A 21435-nucleotide genomic window follows, 5' to 3' on the forward strand; every position below is an offset into this window, starting at 1 on the left:
AGTACAGGGCCTAGAAATTAATTCACTTGTAGCAGCCTTTTGCATCTAACATTGCAAAGCACTCTAGTGCTTTAATAGTCTTTAAAGACTCATCTAAACACTGAGTCTAGCTATCCTGTTCAGCAGTTTTCAGGAGGGCAACAACCCTAGAGGCCAGAATGCATTTAAACAGCCAGGCAAGGGCTTCAGGACACAAGGAATTACGGTTAAGATAGCAAATTTGACTGGGTTTCAGAAAAACTGTCTCTGTGGCCATGCCTGGCTTTTGCCTCACATCTTGCTATGAACACCCACCAGGGCAGAGCTGCTTCAGAAGGGTGTTTCACTGTGGCACCACTTCCCAACACCATGAAATGCATTTTTTGGTGACGGTCCCAAGGACACAAGGGAAGTCCCATTTTTCCATCTGTCATTCTCACACCCACAGTACCTCATTGCACAGACTATTGCCAGCAAAAAATATAAATGCCAAAAAATACTAAAACATATCCTTTTACAGGCACCTGTCTGAAAGTCACTGACTTTGCTTCTGGGACAAATATATCTGGTTTTACTGCTGCCCAGTGGGTTGCTGCATTTGGATAGGTCAGGTGCTTAGCAACTCATTTCTGTTTGTGATCTTGCTGTAGTGCCTAGATATGCTTCACAAAAGAAGACCTGAAAAAGGGATTAAATGAAGATCAGTAGCTCTCAGGCAAGATAATTATTTCTAGCTCAAGACACCCCATAGCTTACTGAAAAGCCATCTCTGAGGTTCCCAGTATAGCCAGTACTCTCCTTTTGTCTTCTCCTCCCATTCCCTTCCAATTAGTTTCTAATCCCCAAAACCCCACATTCTTGCCTCGATTCCTAAAGACACTTTACAGACAGCAGCCAGTGAGGAGAGCTGTACACTGAAGACACAGCCAGCGTGCTTTCTGATTTAACTGCAGAGCACTGCTCTCTTCAAAGATCCCCTAAAGTGCTTTACTAATGTAACATGGACACTTTGTCTGCAGCTGAAACGCAGCTACCTCCAGGGTGAAACATCAGCATTCCACATTAGCTTTTAGGCTAGAAAGAACCAAAATTCCTACCTAGGGACTTGCTTGTGCATTAATCCTACAGTCATGGTATTTGCAGCAAAATCTACCCCACTACAGAAAAACCCTTTTCATTCCACTGCAGGGAAACTATCAGTCTGAACCAAAGCCAGACCCCCACAGAAACGACATGGGATGCAAGAACGTGACCTCATCAGGGACAGTGAAAGAGTAAACTCTCTCCTGTGGGAACAGAGAGGATAGGGAACCAGAATGAGAACACTTGGTGTTCCCATCTGGAGCAAGAGAGGCTGTGCTTCCCCACACAGTACTGCTCATGGTAAGCACAGGTAGCCTGTCACTTTATCAGATATTATTAATTTCTATCACATTATAAAGCCCTCATGTAGACAGAGGTGCTGACAACCTACAGAAACTTGTTCTGATGCCATGTAGGACAGGGTAGCAGAGAGGAACTTCACTCAGCAGAGAGATTTGCTAGGCAGGAAACTTCCAGTTAGGAATAGAGGCCTTCCCTAAGGGACCCCACAGCTGGCTCCTTTATTCAAAGGACAGGTATTAGACCACTTCTTCCCCTTCTCTCCAGTTTGCTAGCCAGTCAAAGGGAGAAACACATTGCTTTCCTGTAAGCCCCTCATATAGGGATCCAATTGTAGCACCCTCCTACAATACAGAAATGAATGGTGTATTTAAATCCAAACTGACATAGAGGCATGGGAGCATCCAATTCTTGTTCCTCATGGTTCTCAGCTGCTGCAGCCTCTTCTATTCTGGTACGTGCACTCTTCAAACACTATCAACCCTGAATCTTTAACCTGGCTAGAGACTTAATCCCATAAACCCTCCTTTGCATTCCTTCCTTGTGTGACTTCTCTTCCATCAAGCTAAACCAATGCCTTCTGTTAAAGCCTTTCAACCCATTTGGTACTCAGAAGTCACAGATACCATCCCTCCTGTGTTCTGCCTTGCCAAAGTCTTCAGCCACCTCTCATCCATCTAGGAACAAACACTCTTATGCTCTCTCCATACAGCTTCTGGTGAGTGGGAGAAGATACTGGCAAACATCTCCATGTTAGGTCAGTTCATACAGTGACCTGAGTAGAATCATTTAGGTACTAGATATGACATAAGCACCTCGTGTCAGAGTGCCTTATGCATTCACCCCTCCTCTTCTTGTGTGGGCTCCTGTCTTGGCTTAAACTAACCTACCTTAAGAGCCAGAACTTACTCTGATTGCCTTATTTTTGTCAGAAATCCACACCTATGATTAATTAAATGATATCAGTGACACGGAAGAGCTTTGCATTATACAGTTGAAATCATTGTATTAGAAAAGACTTGGGAAGACCATCCTGAGAAACCCTCAGTTTTCTCCCTCCTCCCTGATGGGAAATCTATTAATCTCTGAAACAGCACCACTTTGTGCTTTGCCTATGATGTTGCTTTCTTATGCCAAGATGCACTTTCTTCTCAACATAAACATAGACAATGTCTTAAGTGCCATGACCCATCACTTGTCTCACCTTCCTCATCCCCGTGTCCAGAGGTATGCTGGGGCTCAGAGTCCTGGGAGTGAAGGGTCTTGTCTGGCTCTGGCAGGTGAGAAATCCCATCAATGAGGTCCTCAACTCCATCCAGGATATCATTAGCACACAGCTGAAAAGAACAAATGCACCCACATGCTACACAACAGAGACCAAGCTGTGGAAAGAGCCACCACCAAACAACTTGTTCCTCCAGGGGGCTGGATGTGCCAGGTAGGCCTGTCCAAGTAATAGTCATGCCTAAGGCCTCAGCATTGTTTCTGTGACAAAGACAAGTCATTTCCCACTTTCCAGCATCATCAGCTCTGTTACCTCAGACCGCCCAGCCAAGCCTCCTCCTCACTTAGAAAGCCACTTAATTGACAAGGCCAGTGTTAGTAATAGAGGTCTTACTCTAATCAAACCTAAAGCTGGTATGACTTTAATCCCTTGAATGTACATGTTAAAACTAGTTACTTTTTTTAGCTCAGATGTAATAGCAGCACACTTTCTGCTTTTGGTATTTACACACCTGTAGGATCTAGAAAGCCACACTGAGGTCCTTGGGTTCTAGGTTCTGAATCAAAAAGAGCCCATGAAAACTTGTACTTTAAGTTCAGCACAAGGAAACAGGGAAGATGAAGAGAAGAAACATAGAGAAGAGAAAGGATAAGGGTGTAATGTAGCAAAATACAGCACTAGTCACCTGCAACATGCCATCATCTGTGTAGCTTGATCCAAAGACGAGGACAAAGGAGTAGGAGCCAGAAGAGGAAGAGTGAAGGCTCTGATGTGGGTGAACAATTTATTTAAAGACAGGAGAGAAATCCAATCTTCACAGATAGGTGGGAGTAAAGGGTCATTTTTCACAAAGAACATTGTTACAGACCTGCAGGACTCCTGCGGGATCTGTGCTGGGATACATGCTTCTCAACATATTCATTACAAACCTGGAATAGGAGGTGAATAGCAACATGACCAGGTTTGCTGATGCCACCAAGTTTTTCAGGGTAGTAACAAGAGTGGCTGACTGCAGACAATCATAGAAGGATCTTACAGGACTAACTGTATGAACTTCAGTTCAGGTAAATATAAAGCAACATAGGGGGAAAAAAAGTGAGCAAATTCAAGCTGACTGAGGGAATAAGATGTAGAGGCCAGCCTAAAGCTCATGTTTTCATGGAATTATGCCCAAAAACTTTAAAAACCAAACTGAGCCCTGAAGTTTCTTTGCAAAGAACTAAGTCCAGATCTCTATCCCCAAAAGTATATGGAAAAAACTGAAAAAGGCTCATGAAAGACAAAAGGACAAATCAAAGTACTCGTACAGAGTATAAAATAAATCAAGGCCTTTTTGACTTGCAAAAGGAGGCAGTTGAGGGGGGATATGATGAAGGTCTAATGAATCATCAGTAGCACAGACAAGATTGCTGCTCACTTCATCTCCAATGCAATGAAACTAGCAGGTTGTAAAATAAACAAGGAGTGTTTTTCCACACAACATGCAGGAAAAAAATCACCATGAAACTCCTGGCTGACAGGATGTTTAAGATGACAGAAATTTACACAGGTCCAAGAAAAGACAGAACAAGTCTACAGAAGTGAAAGTCATCAAGCTCTGGCAGACAAAGCTACCAGACTCAACAAGCCTCTAAAAGCTGCAAACTGCAGGAGGCTGGCAGGTCATTTGAGAGGAACATCAAACTTGCCTTGTTCTTATCCTTTTCTAAGACATTCACAGCTGGAAATGAGATGGAATAACATGGGTCATTGTGGCCATAGGAACCTTTGGTCTGATGCAGCACACTCTTCTAGTAACTGCATCATCAATTTGTAAGTGCTGTCAGAAGCTGCCTGCACCAGGCTAGGCAGCAATGGCAAAAAGGGGAAGGAGTGGAGGACACAATGCCTACATTTACCTGATGTCTAAAATGCCAATAAAGAGCCATACAGTCTTGCAGCTCCCACAGCTGGAAGATGCCTCTGGCATCTTCAGAGGCAATGCAGCAGTAATTGAACACCACCAAACAACTTCTACCCTTCCTTTTACACAACAAAGAAACCTTGCACTTCCACAGAAGCCTTTAAGGCACGGACACAGAGAGGTCACAAGTCTCCTTGCGGGTATTTCTGGTCTGGAGCTGAAGAAGAAAGTGAAGTGGCAGCTGGCTGCTGTGTCTGTTCCTCTAGGACATCAGAGGAGAGAGTGGAAAGGGAAGTGAATCCAGTCCATAAGAAGTTTGTCTACAGTTCAAGTGCAAAAGTTTTCACGTACCCTCTGCAGCTGGGAGTCAATCCGCCACATCCGCAGAGTCTGGTCACGGGACCAGGTCACCAGCTGGTAGTCTTTAGAACCTAAAAAGGACAGAAACAACTTATAGACTCAGCTGAAAACAGACTCTCAGCCCAATGTTTAAGCATGAACAGATGCAAGCAAGCCAGCAGGGAGATCCAATACCCAGGCACTAAACTGAAAGGGGTGAACCAGCCTTTATGCCTCCTTTTACCACACCTCTAAGCAGGGTGTGACACAAAGGATAATGAACGTGCTGCAAGTTTTACAACTAGGAATGAACAAAATCCACTCCAAGACTTATTTAAATAGAAGAAACAATACAGTTGAGAATCAGATTTATTTTTATGATGACTATAAAGTCGAAGTGTCTTGACCATGACCCTGTTGGTGTTATTTGTGGTACAGCTTTGCAATGCTGGGTAAAAATTCTGATCCAATTCTCTGCTGCTACACTTAAGAATTTGCTGCTGCACAGCTGCTTCCTACACCCCTCTGCTGAGGCACAGGGGCTATCTAAATACAGTACAGTAGACCCTGTGGAAAGAGATCAGTGCTATCTTGGTTGTCTCTGCACTGAAGCAGGCTTGGAATGCTTGTGTGATTGATGTTGCTTGAGATGAGCATGACTTCCAGCTTTGGATATGTATCCATTAACTCAGCTCAGACATGACTGTGGTTCGAGGCTGCTTGAATGTTCATTCACAAACTGTCTCAGACCGTGCCTCCAGATCCTAACACAATTCTATATCACTCTCCTCTTTTTGAAAGAGGGAGAGTGGGGTATGAAGAGGTGACTGAGGTGAATTGCCCCAGCAGCTGGTGGCAGAGGGTTGGATCAGAACTTTTACACAGCACTGCAAAGCTGTCCCACAGACAACACCAACGCCAGCCAGGCACGTTCTGTCACAGCAGCTGAGGTGCTGGAAACAAAGATGTGCTCTGTGTGGTTACCCAACCTCTAACATGGAATCTTCTATATTTAGCTGCCTACAGTGGAAAATCTAGTTAGGACTGAACTCTCAACAGCAGCCTCTATCCCACGCTTTTCCTCCCCTGCCTTCGTCAGCAGATAGAGAAGTTGAGTTTGCTGGGTTGGTGGTCTGGAATATACCAGAGGCTGTTGATCCAGGCAGTGATGTGAGGGGTTAGCTCTGAGCAGGAGGAGGGTACACCTACACATAAGAGTTTGTAGAACTCATTCTGAAAGATCCATTTAAAATAGACTCAGAGGAGAGCAGAAGCAATCAGAGTCACTGCTGACCCACTCAGCACTCTGTGGATTTGCTTTGTTTGCAGTGCCATAAAACAAGTGTAGAACAGCTGCAGTCTGAAGAGGGGCAGGAGAGTGGACAGGAGCTGTTCCAAGGAAAGGCAAATCAAATGGCCACAGCATAATCACCGCAGCCAGGAGCCAGGCCTCCACACCCTTGGTTAGCTGACGGCTGCAGCACAAGGAAGAGAGCACATCAAGCCCTGAACTCACCTTCTTTCTGCTTCCTCCACTGAAACTCCAGCACCACATCATCATGGCCCACAAAAGTGTGGACAGGTGTGTTCAAATCAAAGACATTCCAGAGAAGGAGGCTGTTCTCCCGACGCAGCTGGGGGACCATCACTGTCACCAGCCCATTGCTGAAAGGCTTGAGAGAGAAACACCTTTCCAGTTAGCCTTGGGAAGATATGCTCCTCTGCTGCTCTTATCATGCACTGATTTCCTCCTGCTCCTACCAAGAAGGCATGGGCTTTAAAGGAGTTAATCACAAAACAGAATCAGGTGTAAAACTGGGCTGAGGGGTGAGGGACTGGCTCCAAGGCAATCGCTGCACAAAGCCAGTGTCTTACAAGGGAAAAGAGGTAATACACTTTGAGACAGTCAATGCAGCTCACTTAAGATTAACTAGCCCTTTCTGCTGCTTCCTCACTTTACAGCTGTGAGGCTGGAGGGATTTCACCCTTGGCTTTTCCCATGGGATGTCAGGACCTGCTAAGAGCTGCAAAAACCTGGGGACTGAGTCCCAGCAGCTGCTCAGGGTCACAACACTCAAGAGGACACTGGAAGCCAGTCCTACACCCCTCCACCATGAGGACAGAGAATGGGGATCAAAGATTCAAGGCACAGTATGGGCTTCAGGTCACAATTCTATGTCTGGGGAAGAGAAAGGATAAGCCTTACTTTCACCTTGCTCTATGAAAGGCTTCAAGAGCTCACTGTGGCACACTTGAACACCTTGGGAGCAAAGGAGGCACTCAGAGCGGGAAGACTGCTGCACTGCTCTGTGCATCAGTTACCCATACTGGAGTTGAGTGGAAAAAACTGGATAGCAAGGGCAGCAGACACTCTCTGGGCCTTCTGCTCCCAGAGCAAACCACTTGCATCTGGGTTTTCACTACCCAAGACAATGATGCCCAAGACTGAGCTCACATACTGCTGGGTTTGCCTCCTCCTCAGTGCCCCCATTACAGATGCTGCTTTTCTAGGCCTTTTAAGCACCAAGGAGGGATTCTTAAAATCAGCTCAATAACATCCAGCAGTAGAACTGGTGAGAAGGTCCTTCAGCAGTTTTTTTCTTTATTTAATGTCAAGAGGATGGGGCAGCACTTTTTCTGTTGTCTCCAGCATCAGGAGAAGGGGTAATGGACATAAGCTGGAACCCTAACAGTGCCACTTAAACATAAGGAAAAACTTCTTTACAGTAAGGGTGAGGGAGCCCTGGCCCAGGTTGCCCAGGGAGGGTGTGGAGGCTCCTTCTTGGGAGGTTTCCAAACCTGCCTGGACACATTCCTGTGCCCCTAGATCTAAGCAGACATGCTCTAGCATGGGAGCTGGACTCGATCTCTAGGTCTCTTCCAACTCCCACCATTCTGTGAATGTCCCTCCATGCACTTCCTCTCACAGCACAAGGGGGGTCAGTAGGGGTTTCTCACTAACCGTGTATCTTGCCTTCCAGACAGGAACCTGGCAGGGGAGGATGTTGAGGTATTTCCGAGGCTGACGGTAATCCCAGAACTTCAAAACAACCAATAAACAAAACAAACAAAGGCAGAAGTCAGCTGGTTATACTTTTGGGCTGTAGTTTTCCATGTGGTTTGCAGATATAACAGAGCAAAAAACATGCCAGGGTGCCCACAGCATCATTAGCAATCCCATTCATTAACAGCAGATTTGTCCCCAAAGGACAAATACCAAGGTATCAGCATCTGGCAGCATCCCTTAGACAAGTGACTTGGGGTCATATTCAAAGTGATCATAGCTTGAGTAATTAGAACAGGGAGACAGATAGCCTGCTTGGGATTTCAAAGCTACAAGGTACCCTGCAGGCTGCCAGCCAATGTGCCAGTTCAGACTGGAGGCAAGCCCACCCTGCTGTTACTGTTAATTTTATAATGAAGAGTCTAACCTTTTGCTTTGCTGGAATACACATCAGTTCCATTCACCTCAGAGCTCAGCTAAACGTGAATGAACTCCATTTGGCTGACATACAAAGCACACTGTTTCTCTGCAAGTAAAAGACCCTGCATAGCAGTGCAGTCTCTCACTGATAACACAACATGACACAAGTGTGGGAACCCCAGGGGTTGGAGTATGTCTCCCCCAAAGTTGCTGTAATCAGCTTCAGGCTGGCAACACTGTGTTTTGGGGAGAAGGCTCTTCCAGCATGCATGGCCAGCTCTGTTCTGGCAAGCAACATGAAGAGGTGTTTGTTTTCAGCTTCAGCACTGCCCAAACCACCACAGATTTGTGGCAAACATCTGTGCAACCATTCTGCATTGATCTCTTTGCCTGTCCTGTAAGCACACCCTGAGCTCACCACACACACAGGCAGTGAGAAACCCAAAAACACAAGTCCAGATGTTGCCAGTGACAAGAACTCCCCGAGACCTCAGCAGTAGGAGAATGGGACCTGCTCCACCATCCTGACATCTCTCAGGCAGGAGTCCATAAACAACACTTACCCTGACAGAGTTGTCCTGGCTGGAAGTGGCCAGTGTATATTCATTGTCAGGATGCCAGTCCAGACCGTGGATTTTAGAGAGATGGGCTGCCAAGTACTCTACTGCAGTGCTGGGTTTCTGCAAGGAGAGAGATTTTCCTTCTCAGCACAGCATTCATGAAATTCTGGTTCTTTTGCATAAAATAAGACACTTCAACAAGAACAAAAGAGGCAGAATACCCTCCTGCTGGGTAAAGGTAAACAGATCAGCAAAAGTAGTTGAAGAAAAGGTCCTGTGAAGATGTGACAAATTCCAGTCAACAAGTGCAACCCTGAACCATACTTTATACCCAGTGAAACAGTTAAGTACTATGAGATCAAACCCCAACACGTTGTTGGGCACAGTTGCTGGGGAAGGAGGTCAACTACCTGCTCTCTCCAGGCTCATGGGCTCCCAATTCTCTCTAGTTTAAATCAAAGTACAAGAGAGATTTTGGATAAGGTAGTAATTTTTCCACAGTATTTATCTGTGACCAGAGGGATGTATGTACAGAGTTGGTGGTAATATGCACAGACTGCTCCAAAACCCCTCAGCTTACCCTTTTGTCCCATATTCGGACATCCCCATCATGACTGGTTGCCAAACAGTTGGCATTTTTCTTGTTCCATTTCACCTGGGAAGCTCCAGCTGCAGCACAAACAGAGCAGGTCCACACAAGGAATTAAAAAGTAAATAGCACAACAGATCATCAGATCCTTGACCTGGGCTTAGAGCTGCTGCCCTTAGCACAGGACAGGTAGTTGGGAGGAAGGATATCTTAGAAGCCAGCATGAAGGATGACATGAAAATTATTAACTCCTGGCCCTTCAGCATAGCTTTTATGTCCTGAAAACCCCAAAGCAAGTGTTCCAGTTAAATGCTCGGAGATCTTCATTTCCATTTCTAGACATGGGTTGTACCCAATTAAAACACTCCTGTCTGTTAGCTCAGGTGGAGCAACTTCCTCCAGACAAGTGCAGGTTCGCCATTCCCTTCCAAATTCCTTCTGGTTTTATTCAGGTTACTTCCAAGTGCTCAAAGATTGACTAGTTTTTCTCCCCAACATCCTCTATGCTATCTGATGCTTATTGATCTATGAACCAGGCTTATTGATCTATTATTTAAACACAGGTGTAAGAGAAGGCTGCAGTGCAAGTGGAGCTTGTGTCTGGCCAGCTGCAGGCAAACTCACTGAGTTAACCAGAAGCCCCAACTGTCAAAATACACCACAGAAGTAAAACAACAAAGACATTGTAAAGAAAATGGATGATGGTCCAGATACAATTATATGATATCAAAAGGAACTCAAAGGCTTAAAAAATCAGACAAAGGGTGGTTATTTCTAATAAGCAGCAGAACACAGCTGCAGCTGATGTGGATGGTTCAGACATTGTAAGAGAAATACATAAAGTTATATTGTTCTGCTAATATTCTCAAAACATTTCAAGCTCACCAGAAAGGCAAGGTCTATGAGAACACTAAACAGATCTCAGCCTGCTGCTATGCCCCACCTTCACTACCCACCTTCTGCTGCACTCTGAGCAGATTCATCCTGACAACCCAGCAAGAAGCTAGTCCAGGGGAGAAAAAGCTGCAAATAGGCTGCAAATAGTTGATTGACTCAATCCACTCGCTGAGGGGTACAGGCATGTCTAGACCAGCACTAAACCGAACTAGGTATGAGAGGAAGGCAGTTTTGTGGGGAGTTAGCTGCTGGGCTGGCTCAGCTGACCCATGAAACCTCACCCCAGGCACCAGAACTGGACACCACTTCTCTTCAGTCAGGCTTTTGCATCATTGTGCTAGACAGGTTTGCCGGCTGGGAGGGAGGGGGAGCACTGCAGATGTGTAGTCTAATGAGATCTAGGCAGCAGAGCATGAGAGACATGTTGCAAGGATTGCTGTAATATCAGGAGCAGTAACTCAGGAAAAGGCTGTTTTGCTTGTCAGGCAATTCCTCACCTGGTTCCAGTGAGCAGTGGGTGAGAGCTGACACCCAGCACCTGCCAGCAGGCAGCACCATGGGCAGCTGGACACACTAGTGCAAACAGCCACCATAAGTGCCCTTCCAGGGCAAGCACAGCCCAGAGAGAGTTCCTTCATGTCACTGCTGCAGTTTCCTGCGTGTGGAAGGTGCCCCAAGGAAGCAGATCCAGCCAGTTTGTGTGCCCAGCCCCTCAGTAAGGAAGGTGGGGCAGGCTGGCAGTTAGCAGCATCCAACACCACTGCCTGGGGCGTGCTTTTGGTTCTCAGCTGATTCAGTCAAACTTAAAAAGACACGGAGAAATCACACACAGGCAACAAACAGTGCAGCAGGGTGGTTAAGCAGAGAAGAAGGTATGTCTAGAAGGCACAAATGGCATCCAACTGTTCACTAATCTCAGGACAGCCAGTCCAAGCACTGCCACTGCCCTTCATGCCTGGGAATCTCCAAGAGCTCCACATCCCCTCTGAATTCTGCTCTAAAAGCTGTGAACTAGAGCCTCTAAGGCTACTCCTACACGGGACAGTCAGATGTGGTGGCACTTCTGTACTGTGCCATGTTTAACCCCAGGGCACAAAGAGAGGGAGGAGTAACAGCAAAGGCACATGAAACTAAATGTAGGCATTAAACAAGTCTACATCTCACCACCCCCCCCACCCCCCCCCAATACTTACCAACTGCAGAGAGGGACACTGTAGGCTTCCTGGTGTCTCTGAAACACAACATGGCTAATGTCAACAACCACAGTACAGCCCAGCAGGTCCAGCCTCCCCATTTAGCTCCTTCCTATGACAGACCTAGTTTTATTGCTGCCTCTTGGGAACTGCTATTCCTCCTGCTTAGCAAAACAAACCATGTTAAATAAAGAGGTGACCAGTTGGAAGACAACAGCCATCCTGTCCTGCTCACAAACAGTACAAGCAGTAGGTTTAGGACACAGGAAGGCAGTAAGAGGGACTAAGAGGTGGAGAGAGATGTGCAAAGTGTGGCATGTCACCACAGGGCAGGCAAGGAAAGAGGGCTCACCAAGTGCTGCTGCAGGGAGCAACAAAACAGCCTTTCCCAGGAGGCTTGACAAACATCAGTAGCTTTTTTTGAGTTAACACAGCTCTGTTTGTCAAGGCTTTGCAGACTCTGATTCAAGGCAGATGGAGCAGTGTTCATGTCTAGCATATAACAACATTAGTAGAAAACAAGCACAAATGTGTGCAGTCTCTCCAGACCAAACTCTGCAGTGGTAGAAGCCAGTGAGGTACCACGACAGCTCCTAGCAGCCAGGACACAGATCTAGGCAATAATTTGCCCCTTGATCCTGCTCCTCAGGAATTCATTTGCCATTTCATGAAATCAAAATTTTTCATACAAACTAACTTTAAGTGGGGAATTTCCATCTGCTCTTACTGCAAGGCTACCTCCCTAAGGTGTCATTAGAGTCAGCCACTTCAGCAAGGATGTTCATCTGCAGGAGGCCAGCAGCCCCAGGACCTCACCGCCCCAGCAAGCAGAGACCTGACCAGCACAAGTGGGAGGCAGAGGCTAGTCAGAGACTGCCTAAGAGGACAAGTCATAAATATGGACACAAAATGACAGAATGGCACAAGAGAGTTAAAGCAGAGCTTCAGATAACAACCTTCAGAAAACTATTTTTTGCTTGGCACTAAGAGAGTACCACAGGAAAATACAACCAGCAGTTATTGTCTCTCCATGTCTTTTAATTACACATTAATAATATATTGCCATTCTCAAGCACCATTTAACCAAGGATCTAAGTGCTTCACAGGAGCTAAACAAGCCTCAGGGTAGCCTGGTGCAGTGGGGTTATGTAATTATCCTCCTATTATAACCGAGCAAGGGAGGCAGAGAGGAACAAAGTGACTTGCCAGGGGTGACACAGAGCTGCTGCACAGCCAGGAAGAGAACCCAGCACTCCAAGTGTCAGCTCCTTGCTTCTCAGGTGTAAAACACAGGGGGGGTTAATATTAGTGGTTTTGAAAAGATTTGTTACCTTGAAATTACTCATGATAGAAAGGAAAAGGAGTAAAGGGAAGACAAAGAGGAAAATGTTCCTGAATTCCACTGCCAGTCTTCCCACTGAGGGAATTTAGTGGAAAATGTCTGCAGGATCAGTGAATTGTGCTCACTGGGTCAGCTGAAAAACCCTACAGGTTGAGGATCACCCTTGGGTTCCAGGAAAAACTCCTGCGAAAATATGAGAAATGAATAGCAAGAGAAGGCAGCCTCTTTTTTTTTCCCCCCCAATCAGGAGCAGGACTGTGGCTTAACCACACTCCTCAGCTATCCTTCATTGACTCTGAACTTCCTCCCCTGGAAACAGGGGAACAGAAGACATCTTTGAGATTATGGGAAGCAAATAAAGCTCCTGCAAGCACAGCTGAAGAGCAGCACCCATCAGTGCATGCTTTGCCCTGCAAGCTGCTAATTACAGAAGGGAGTCCAACAGTTTCCCTGCAGTGCAAAAACATAGCGATTCTTACTTGATGTCCCAGATATAAATGTACGTGTCCACAGAACTGGTGACCAGCAGGTCTGGCTCAAACACTGCCCAGTCCAAGTCACTGCAAGTTAAAAATCATAGGAAAGATTACACAGAGGAAAGAATCCACAATTCACATCAACTTCTCACGAGCCCCGACTACACCTCTCTGACAAATTAACAGTCTCTCCATGACATCCACTGAAACTTTTAAAATGAAAACCAAGATCTTAATCATCTCTCTAAGTAAATTCCAAGAAGCAACGAAATGCTTCTAAGTAAATTCCAGTGAAGCATCTTCCTAGCCCTGAACCTTAAAGCTACGCTGTGTGTGCTCGTTCCTCCACAGTAGAAGGGGCAGTGTCTCTGCAAGTTCCCAGTTACCATACATTCTCAGCAGCAACCCCTCTGGGATGTCTTTCTGTTGGACTCACCAGGTGCACCTGGGTCACAAACAGCCTCCAGTCGGCCATTTCAAGGGCTGCAATTACTTTTCACAGTCAGGAGCTGGAGTGAAAACAGTCCTTCACCTGTATTTCCAGCTCAGCACTAACATACACCCCTAGAACTAGAGGCAGAAATCTCCCCTGCACCATTGTAACACCATGAACTTGATTTTTGGGATTACCTGCTTTAACTAAGCTGCTATCAAAGGAACATGGCTGGAATTCAATTTAACAAACATGCTGCTATCTGTTTCCCAGATGATGGTTGCTGTTCATTACAAGGACAACAGCCTACGGCAATGACAGTCGAGCCATCAAAGGCTAAGCTGATATACCAGGGGAGCTGTGAGAGGGTGAGCTGCTTTCACATCTGACATGGACTCCAAATGGGAAGGTAGGACAGACAGGCACAGTCCGAAAGAGAAAACAGGCTGGGAGCAGAGCCTGAGGGAGGTCAAAACCAAACATGCAGCTTCCAGGGAACAATCCATTGTTTTCCACCCAGTAGTCTGCATTACCACTTCTTCCTCACCTGATCACACGTGTGTGTCCTTGCAGTGATGTGCAAACTTCACCATTACCTTCCTTCCACTTATACAGATCCACTCGCTGATTGCTCTGAAACGAGTTGGAAGAAAGGAAGCAGTGTCAGGCAAACAAGGCTTTTTTTCCCCAAACAAGACAGGAATCCATGTGTTAGGACCAGGTTTCCTTCACTTTGAGCATCCTCAGTTACCAGTGAGTCACACTGTGACTAGCAAACTCTGTGCCCAAAGCAGGAGAGCAAAGGTGAACCTACAGGCTGCAAGGACTCTGAAAGCTTACACTTTAATTCCCCTCCCTTAAAGTGGGAAATAAGCAAGGAGAGAAGAAAAAGTCACACTGCAAAATGTTTCCACAGAAATATGTTCTCAGAGCTTTTATTCTCTAACAATGTGCTGTAACTGCAGGCAACAGGCAGACACTCTCTCTGCAGGAATACCCTGCCAGCCTGTTTGGATTCCCAACTGGAGTTTTCACTGAGGGGGATGATGGATCACCACTAGTTCTCCTCAACTTTCCCTTGATGCATTTCTGAGACAAGCAGGACCATTGCCAAACATGAACAATACACTCTAATGGCTTCAAGGTCACCTCCTCAAGGGTACTTCCATCTTTGCCAGCCCAGGAAAAAAGCCTTAAGTGCTTATCACTAACTGTAAACCACAGCAGCAAACTAGATGAATCAATGACAACGCTATTTAAGGCTACTTCACTCATTCAAGGAATAAATCCTCCTCCAAATGCAGCAACACACAAAGTTACTTGAAACAAGCTACTGTGCTTTAAGTTCATGTTCTGTATCAACCAACATTCACTTTGGCCCAGGCTAACTCTAATCCTTCTGGGGCAGGAACTGCAGATATAGCACCAAGCAGTCGGTCTTAGGCCAGGACTGGAAATTCAAGTTGATTTTGTAAAACCAGAAATAACATAACTTCAAAATTTGTTAGCCTCTTGTTTTCAGACTTACAGGTAGATAAAGGAAGAGGTAATAGAGAAGAGACTTCTCTCACTTCTTGTTTTTGTGGCAGTTCCTACCTTGAAGCTGCTTCATATGAATTTGAACTTGCAGATACACACTACAGCATTCCCTGAAACAGAAGGTCTCCTTCCAGCTCAGCAGCAATATATGCCATTACTCTAACAGCTCACAGTAGGGCTGCAAAAGGGCTTGGGGCAAGGAAAACTCCTTGCGTGTTTCTCACTAACAGAGTGAAATTACCCATCAGGATCTGCCCTGGAGTTGATGCTATGAGATAAAAGATCACCAGAAGTTTCTCAGACTTAGTGGGGCATCTCACATGGAAATTGTTGCTTCTAGCACCAGGTGTGAGAGGATGACAGTCCCTCCCATCAGGAGCATCTGGTTCAAGCATTTGTGACCACACTAAAGTAGTAACAATGACCTAGTATTTAAAACAATCCCATTTCTGAAACAATAGCTTAGGAGTTCTCAGAACTCCTCTGCTTGAGCCAGAGGGCAGACGCAGTCAAGCACAGCTAGAGGACACATTTCAGCTCTTCTGGAAAGAACCTAAAAAAACTAAGAAGCCCTTATCAAAACACAAGCACAGAGCTCCCCTCTGCCTGCAGCACTTACAATGAAGGCACTGCAAGTCAAGTGAAACTGTTGGCAAACAAGGTGGTTGGTTGCCTTTCCACCCACAGGGATGCAGAGGGGTAGAACCCTCAAAGCTGCCTACAACACTTGTGTTACACCTGAACATATCAACAGCAGACTGATGGGGGACTGACAGACAGCTTGAGTGCAGAAGTGGCATTTCCCATCTCCACAGTGCTGAATCTGAGCTGATTGAGCCTTCTCATTGCATCTTTGCCCCATATCCAAGGGTATGGCCCTCAAACACATCTGCTGCCTCCAGATCTGACCTGGCATACATACACCTGAGCACACGGTGTAGTCTGCTTTCCACTTCTAAACAAGACAAGCTAAATTCTAGTCCTAGGATGGGGCTGAAATGCATCAGCACCAAAATGCCAGCCAACCATGAGATGGCTTGCAAGGAAATTTCTGACTCAAACAGGAAAAGCTGCCTGATCTCATCTTGGGGATCCCTCATCAGATGTGTCTAAACCACCACAGCATCTTAGCATCTTCATTTATATATGGGAACAGCAAGGTTTGGTACCAGCTACACCTTGAGTCTGGAACAAGATGGGTTCCTGTGTCCACCCATGACAGGAGTGCTCAGATAGGCAAGATGGACAGAGCTCCCCTTTGAAGCAAGGTCCAGCTCAGAGCAGCATTAACCAGTCACTGGAGATTGCCTTCAGAGTGTCTGAAAAGAAGCTTTCCTGCTCTATTCACAGCCTGTACAGTATGTTTCCTTATTTGGTTTTGATTTTCACATACTATCCAGAAGTGGCACTGAAGGACACCTTTTCCAAGCTTTAACAACTCTCCCCTCAGAAGCAGACAGCTGCTGAAGGCACCTTTAAGATGTTGGTCACATGCCAAGAGCTGGGAGGAGACAGGCTAGTGAATGTCATAGGGCAAAGAAGCAAAGGCTCCCAACTAACAACACTGCTCTACTTTTAAGATTGCCTTTAATTTCAGTCATAAACAGTCCAGGAAGCAAAAGGAACAAAAATCCCAGAAAATCATCTTCAGTTAAGTGTTTTCTCAAAAACTGGATTAAACCTCTCCACCTCCAACTATTCAAGGACTCTCAGGCTATAAAAGCAGAGGCCACACAGCAGCAAAGGCACCTCTCCACAAGGACAGCCTGCACCCAAGTAGTGTGAGTTAGTGCACTGTGGCTAAGCCTGGCACTAGCAGCAGCCCATGCTCTGGGTGTACAAGCTACAGGACCACAACAGACCAAATAAAGATCAGAGCTCAAAACTGCACTCAAGTCTCAGACAGTCACTACTGTCTTGAGAACTCCTTGCTGACTCAGTTGCTGCCTATCTGCAAATCTAGATTGTTACAGCAGTGAGCCAGTATTGACTTGTGCTATTTACAGACTGCCTGGTGTACCACATCCCACCAGGAAGGCAGGGAGGTGAAAACAAAATAGCACAGAGCAAGAAACACAGTAAGTGCACCAATCTGCTAACAAAAAGGAAGTTAGAAAGAGAGCACATCCCCCTTTCCTTACAGAAAAGGACCATTTAGATGTCTGGTTTATTTGGCAAAGTGTTTTATAGTAGACAAGGAAGCAAAACACTTGGGACCCTCAGTTCTCCCAAGTAATGAGTGACGAGAGGAAAAGGCCTCAAGTTGCACTGGAGGCAGAACTGTTTCCCTGGGAGGGGTGTCCACCCCTGTGCCAGGCTGCCCAGGGTGGTGGGGGAGTCCCCAGCCTTGGAGGGATCCCAAAGTCGTGGAGCTGAGGTGCTGAGGGCCATGGGTTGGCGGTGGGCTTGGACTCAATCTTACAGGTTTTTTCCAAGTGAAACAATTCTATGATTCTCTAACACTAGATTCAACACTGACTGACCAATACCCAAGAACCATCCAGCCAAATACCCCACCAGCAGTAAAGCAGTTAAGCCTTGACCTCGTGATGTGACCTGCAGAAGCAGGCCAGCGCCAGCCTTTGAGTCTGCAGACGTCCATCCCGAAAGACCAGAGAAGATGAGGAGCTGCATGTTTGAGATGAGTAAACTCACTGAAGCTGCAAAGTAGTAGGCATAGCTGTCGTGGGGGTTCCACTGCACTGCCCCAATGTCCCACTTGCTCTGCCGGGAGATCTTCCGATGGCCCTCGTTCGGTGCATCCAGGTTAACTATGTAGAGGAAACGGCGTCTGCAAGACACACAGACACAAAGGGGCTGTATCACAAACTCCCAGGCTCACATGGAGCTCACAGTCTTGTGCCTAGAGGGCCAAAGAAGAGAAGTAGTTCAGAAGACAGATGAAAATATTGCTCCTGAGACCACATTTGACCACACACTTCAGAAGAGGTTACATATGAGAAAAGACACATTGAAGTTAGACAGGATCCACAATGTCATGGGTATCTCAGACCACAGCAAACCCCAGATAGAGGGGTATTGTCCCCAAATAGGACTAGGATACAAAAGGAAGTGCTGGGCCATGGTGAAACACATCAGATCTGCTGGCACATGCTGCAGCAGCTGAGCCAAGGCAGTGCAGGGCACGGAGTGCAAGGCAATGGCTTCCCAGGAGCAGGCTGGAGAGGTTGCTCTGAGCAAGAGTTAATGAGCCTTGACAAACATAAGTTGGTAAGTGGCTCTGTGTTTCCACACCACACTGTCTGGGGGGCTTGGTTCCACAGACAGTACAAGTACACCTGCAAAGAGCTAGCTCAGCTTCAGGACTTCATTAACGTGAGTGGACAGAGCACTGCATTGACTTAGTTGTGTTACTTACCTGAGCCAACTCTGTATGCAGCAGAGATGTATTTGCATGACAAACCTGAGCTCATATCCTGCTAGATGTCACCAACTGCCCATAAAGTTGGGCCAGGGATCATTCCCTCCATAGTATGATTCATCTTACATGCCAGACAAACTGCCCAGAAATAACTGTGAGCCAGATGAACTCTAATGGAAGACTAGTACCAAAAGATACTGAACCATATAAAATTAACCACACTGGCATCAGCTGTGTAGCAAGCATACAGCTGCTCTGAGCACTGTGAACTTTCCCGGGAGAAGGAATATGAAGAACATCTTTGCTGCATTTGAAGACCAACGTCCTCAGTGCTCCTTACTCTGAAGAGCCCTCTGAGGCGCTCTCACAGCTTTAAAAGAAAGGCAGCAAATCCTGAAGGGCTGGTGAGCACACAGGAGCAGCTTGAAAAGCAGGCAGCCATGGATCCCATGTTTTTCATTGTAATTTTTCATGTAATTCACTCTATGAATTGCAGACAGGCTGCCCCCAGCTTGCTGTTGGGTCAAATAAACAAGCTATGAGACTGGGCAAGTGCAAGGAGGAAGAGGCATCAAGTTAGACCTAAATGCAGATGCTGAACTGGTTATTCCTGCACAGGGCTGCCACACTAGGGGTTTATGTGGAAGCATGTGGGCCTCTGAGTTGTATCAAAGGACCTATCTCCCCTAAGGTGAGCTGCAGCCATGCAATCCTGGATTTGCAGTGAACATGCTAATTGTAATTGTCACCAACAGTGGGACAGAAATAACTGTTAGTACCAAAAAGCAACAGCTGAGAAGGCAACTGAGCTGCTTGAAGACTTTCCCTGGAGGTGGCTACATAATGGCACACCCACCTGTGAGCTGTGGCAGCTTGGAACCACCAACTGCTCTTGTCACTCTGCAGCGAACCAGCTGAGGAGCAGGTCAGAGCTTGGCTCCTCTGTCCCAGTACAGCACAGGAATATTTGGGGCAAATCTTGTCTTAAGGAAGGGATTTAATTTGTATTTCAAGAAGGATCCAGGGAGTCCTTCATGATGCTCCACCTCATGCAAGTGGAAAAAAAAGCACATATCAGGAAAGCCATGACAGTACTTTACTGTGCTGCTGTTGCTGGCTTTCCACAGCGTCCCATTGGAAATGGGATCTAGAATCCTTTTGTCAAGCCTCAACAAGAATTCAGCTGCACCTTTCTGAAACAATACATCAGCTCTTTAACTGAGGTCAGCCTGAAGGTTGCTGATTTGGCTTGTGAAAATGACTGTCACACATTTCTAATGGGGACTGGCACACTCACCCTGAGAGTACTGCACGCTGTCCCAGGCAATCCACTGACATCGCAGTCGCCTGTTAAGGAGAAACAGAACAAAACTAAATTGTACCTGTCAGGTCAGCTTCTCAGTCCCACACACAGCTTTGGGGAGGCACTCAGGAAAACCTGCCAGCTCATCTTTAAGGTACCAACTGCTATGGTAAAAGTCTAAGCTGATAACTGTCAGGGATGGGAGAAGTAACATCCCCCTCAGGAAGCACAGAGGGGTGACAGGGCGTAGCAGTTGATTTGGAGATGCAGGACAGAGCTCAGAAAACACCTCTGGCAGAGTAAATGGAAGGCAAGGTCTGGCAGACACCATCACAAGCACCGAGACCTTGCTCCCTTCTCCCTGCTACGGCAATTGTGGCTGCAGCCTTCCAATCAGCAATCCCTAAGAATCTGTATTAATCAGCCTCTGCCCCTGCTCAGGAGCTTTCTCAGCCTCTCTCTCTTTCTTCTATTGCTGGGCCAGATTTAATTATATATGTACTGGGAGACAGAAGTGCAGCCATTTGTGTATGGCTGGTCTCCACAGATGAGAGATGGCTACGAGGCATGAGGATTCACTTCAGGCGAATACATAACAAATACATAAGAACTGAAAAAAACCAAACTGTTTTAACATTGTCTACTCCTCTTTTTGTTCAGAATGGAATTGGACAATTATGTCATTTAATTGCCAAGAGAATAAAGGAAAGTTTCACTCACAAAGATGCTCAGCCCATAAACACAGAAATGACTTAATGTAGTTTGTAGCATTCACATTACAAAAAAAATCAGACTGTGCCCCACATCCCTCAAATTAACTGCTGTCATCTTCAAAGCTACCTCCCTGAAGGCTCAGAATGTCTCTGCTGCTGTTCAGGATTATGCTAAGTACTTTCAGTGTGGATGTAACAAGATTTCATGATGTCCCACAGCTACTACTTACAGAAATCACTAAAACCTGACAGGTAAGATGTCCACCCCACTGCATTTCAATCAGGTTAGAAAGGAGAATAGCCACCACAAAGACCTAGTTCTTTCAACCAGAACCCCAGCCCTTGCTTGGAAATACCCCAACTAAGGGAAATACAGCATCATGGGCTCGTTCCTCACTAGAGAACAAGAGTCCACATGGCAAAGAGCTATAAATGGCCACAGAGTTTCAGCAGGAGCTTCTGCAGTAAACCCCAAGCCTACATCCATATCCCAACCAAACCAAGTTTCACCACTTCTGGTGTTCCAGGAACAACCTGCTTTCATGGCTTTTTCCTAGGTAGCAAATCCAGTCTCCTGGCAAGGTTTTCCTAGCCCTAGAACCAATGCTTAAATTAAAAGCTAGTTTGAAAAAAATCTCTTAAGTGGTAAAGAAATAATTCCAGCTTCCTGGATCTCACAGCACCTTGCAAAACAACAAAGTAGGTTACTCTATAGATTTAAAAAGCAAGCAGAGGGAAGTTTTCCCAGGTGATGC

General features: G+C 46.2%; 1 protein-coding gene across 2 annotated transcripts in view; it reads right to left on the minus strand.

Moving 5' to 3' along the window:
• WDR59 (WD repeat domain 59) overlaps positions 1-21435 on the minus strand; it is a 48461-nt gene that overhangs the window by 24538 nt on the left and 2488 nt on the right. For both annotated transcript variants that reach the window (XM_062007711.1, XM_062007712.1), the window contains exons 2-12: positions 19962-20011; positions 17938-18073; positions 14291-14376; positions 13314-13394; positions 11493-11530; positions 9394-9482; positions 8817-8933; positions 7792-7869; positions 6346-6502; positions 4842-4921; positions 2567-2699 (exon numbers count right to left, since the gene is read on the minus strand). In XM_062007711.1, the coding sequence (XP_061863695.1) occupies positions 2567-2699; positions 4842-4921; positions 6346-6502; positions 7792-7869; positions 8817-8933; positions 9394-9482; positions 11493-11530; positions 13314-13394; positions 14291-14376; positions 17938-18073; positions 19962-20011 (1045 nt within the window). The remainder of the gene's footprint in view (positions 1-2566; positions 2700-4841; positions 4922-6345; positions 6503-7791; positions 7870-8816; positions 8934-9393; positions 9483-11492; positions 11531-13313; positions 13395-14290; positions 14377-17937; positions 18074-19961; positions 20012-21435) is intronic.

This window comes from Colius striatus, chromosome 14 (assembly GCF_028858725.1).
Source record: "Colius striatus isolate bColStr4 chromosome 14, bColStr4.1.hap1, whole genome shotgun sequence".
Classification (NCBI taxonomy): domain Eukaryota; kingdom Metazoa; phylum Chordata; class Aves; order Coliiformes; family Coliidae; genus Colius; species Colius striatus.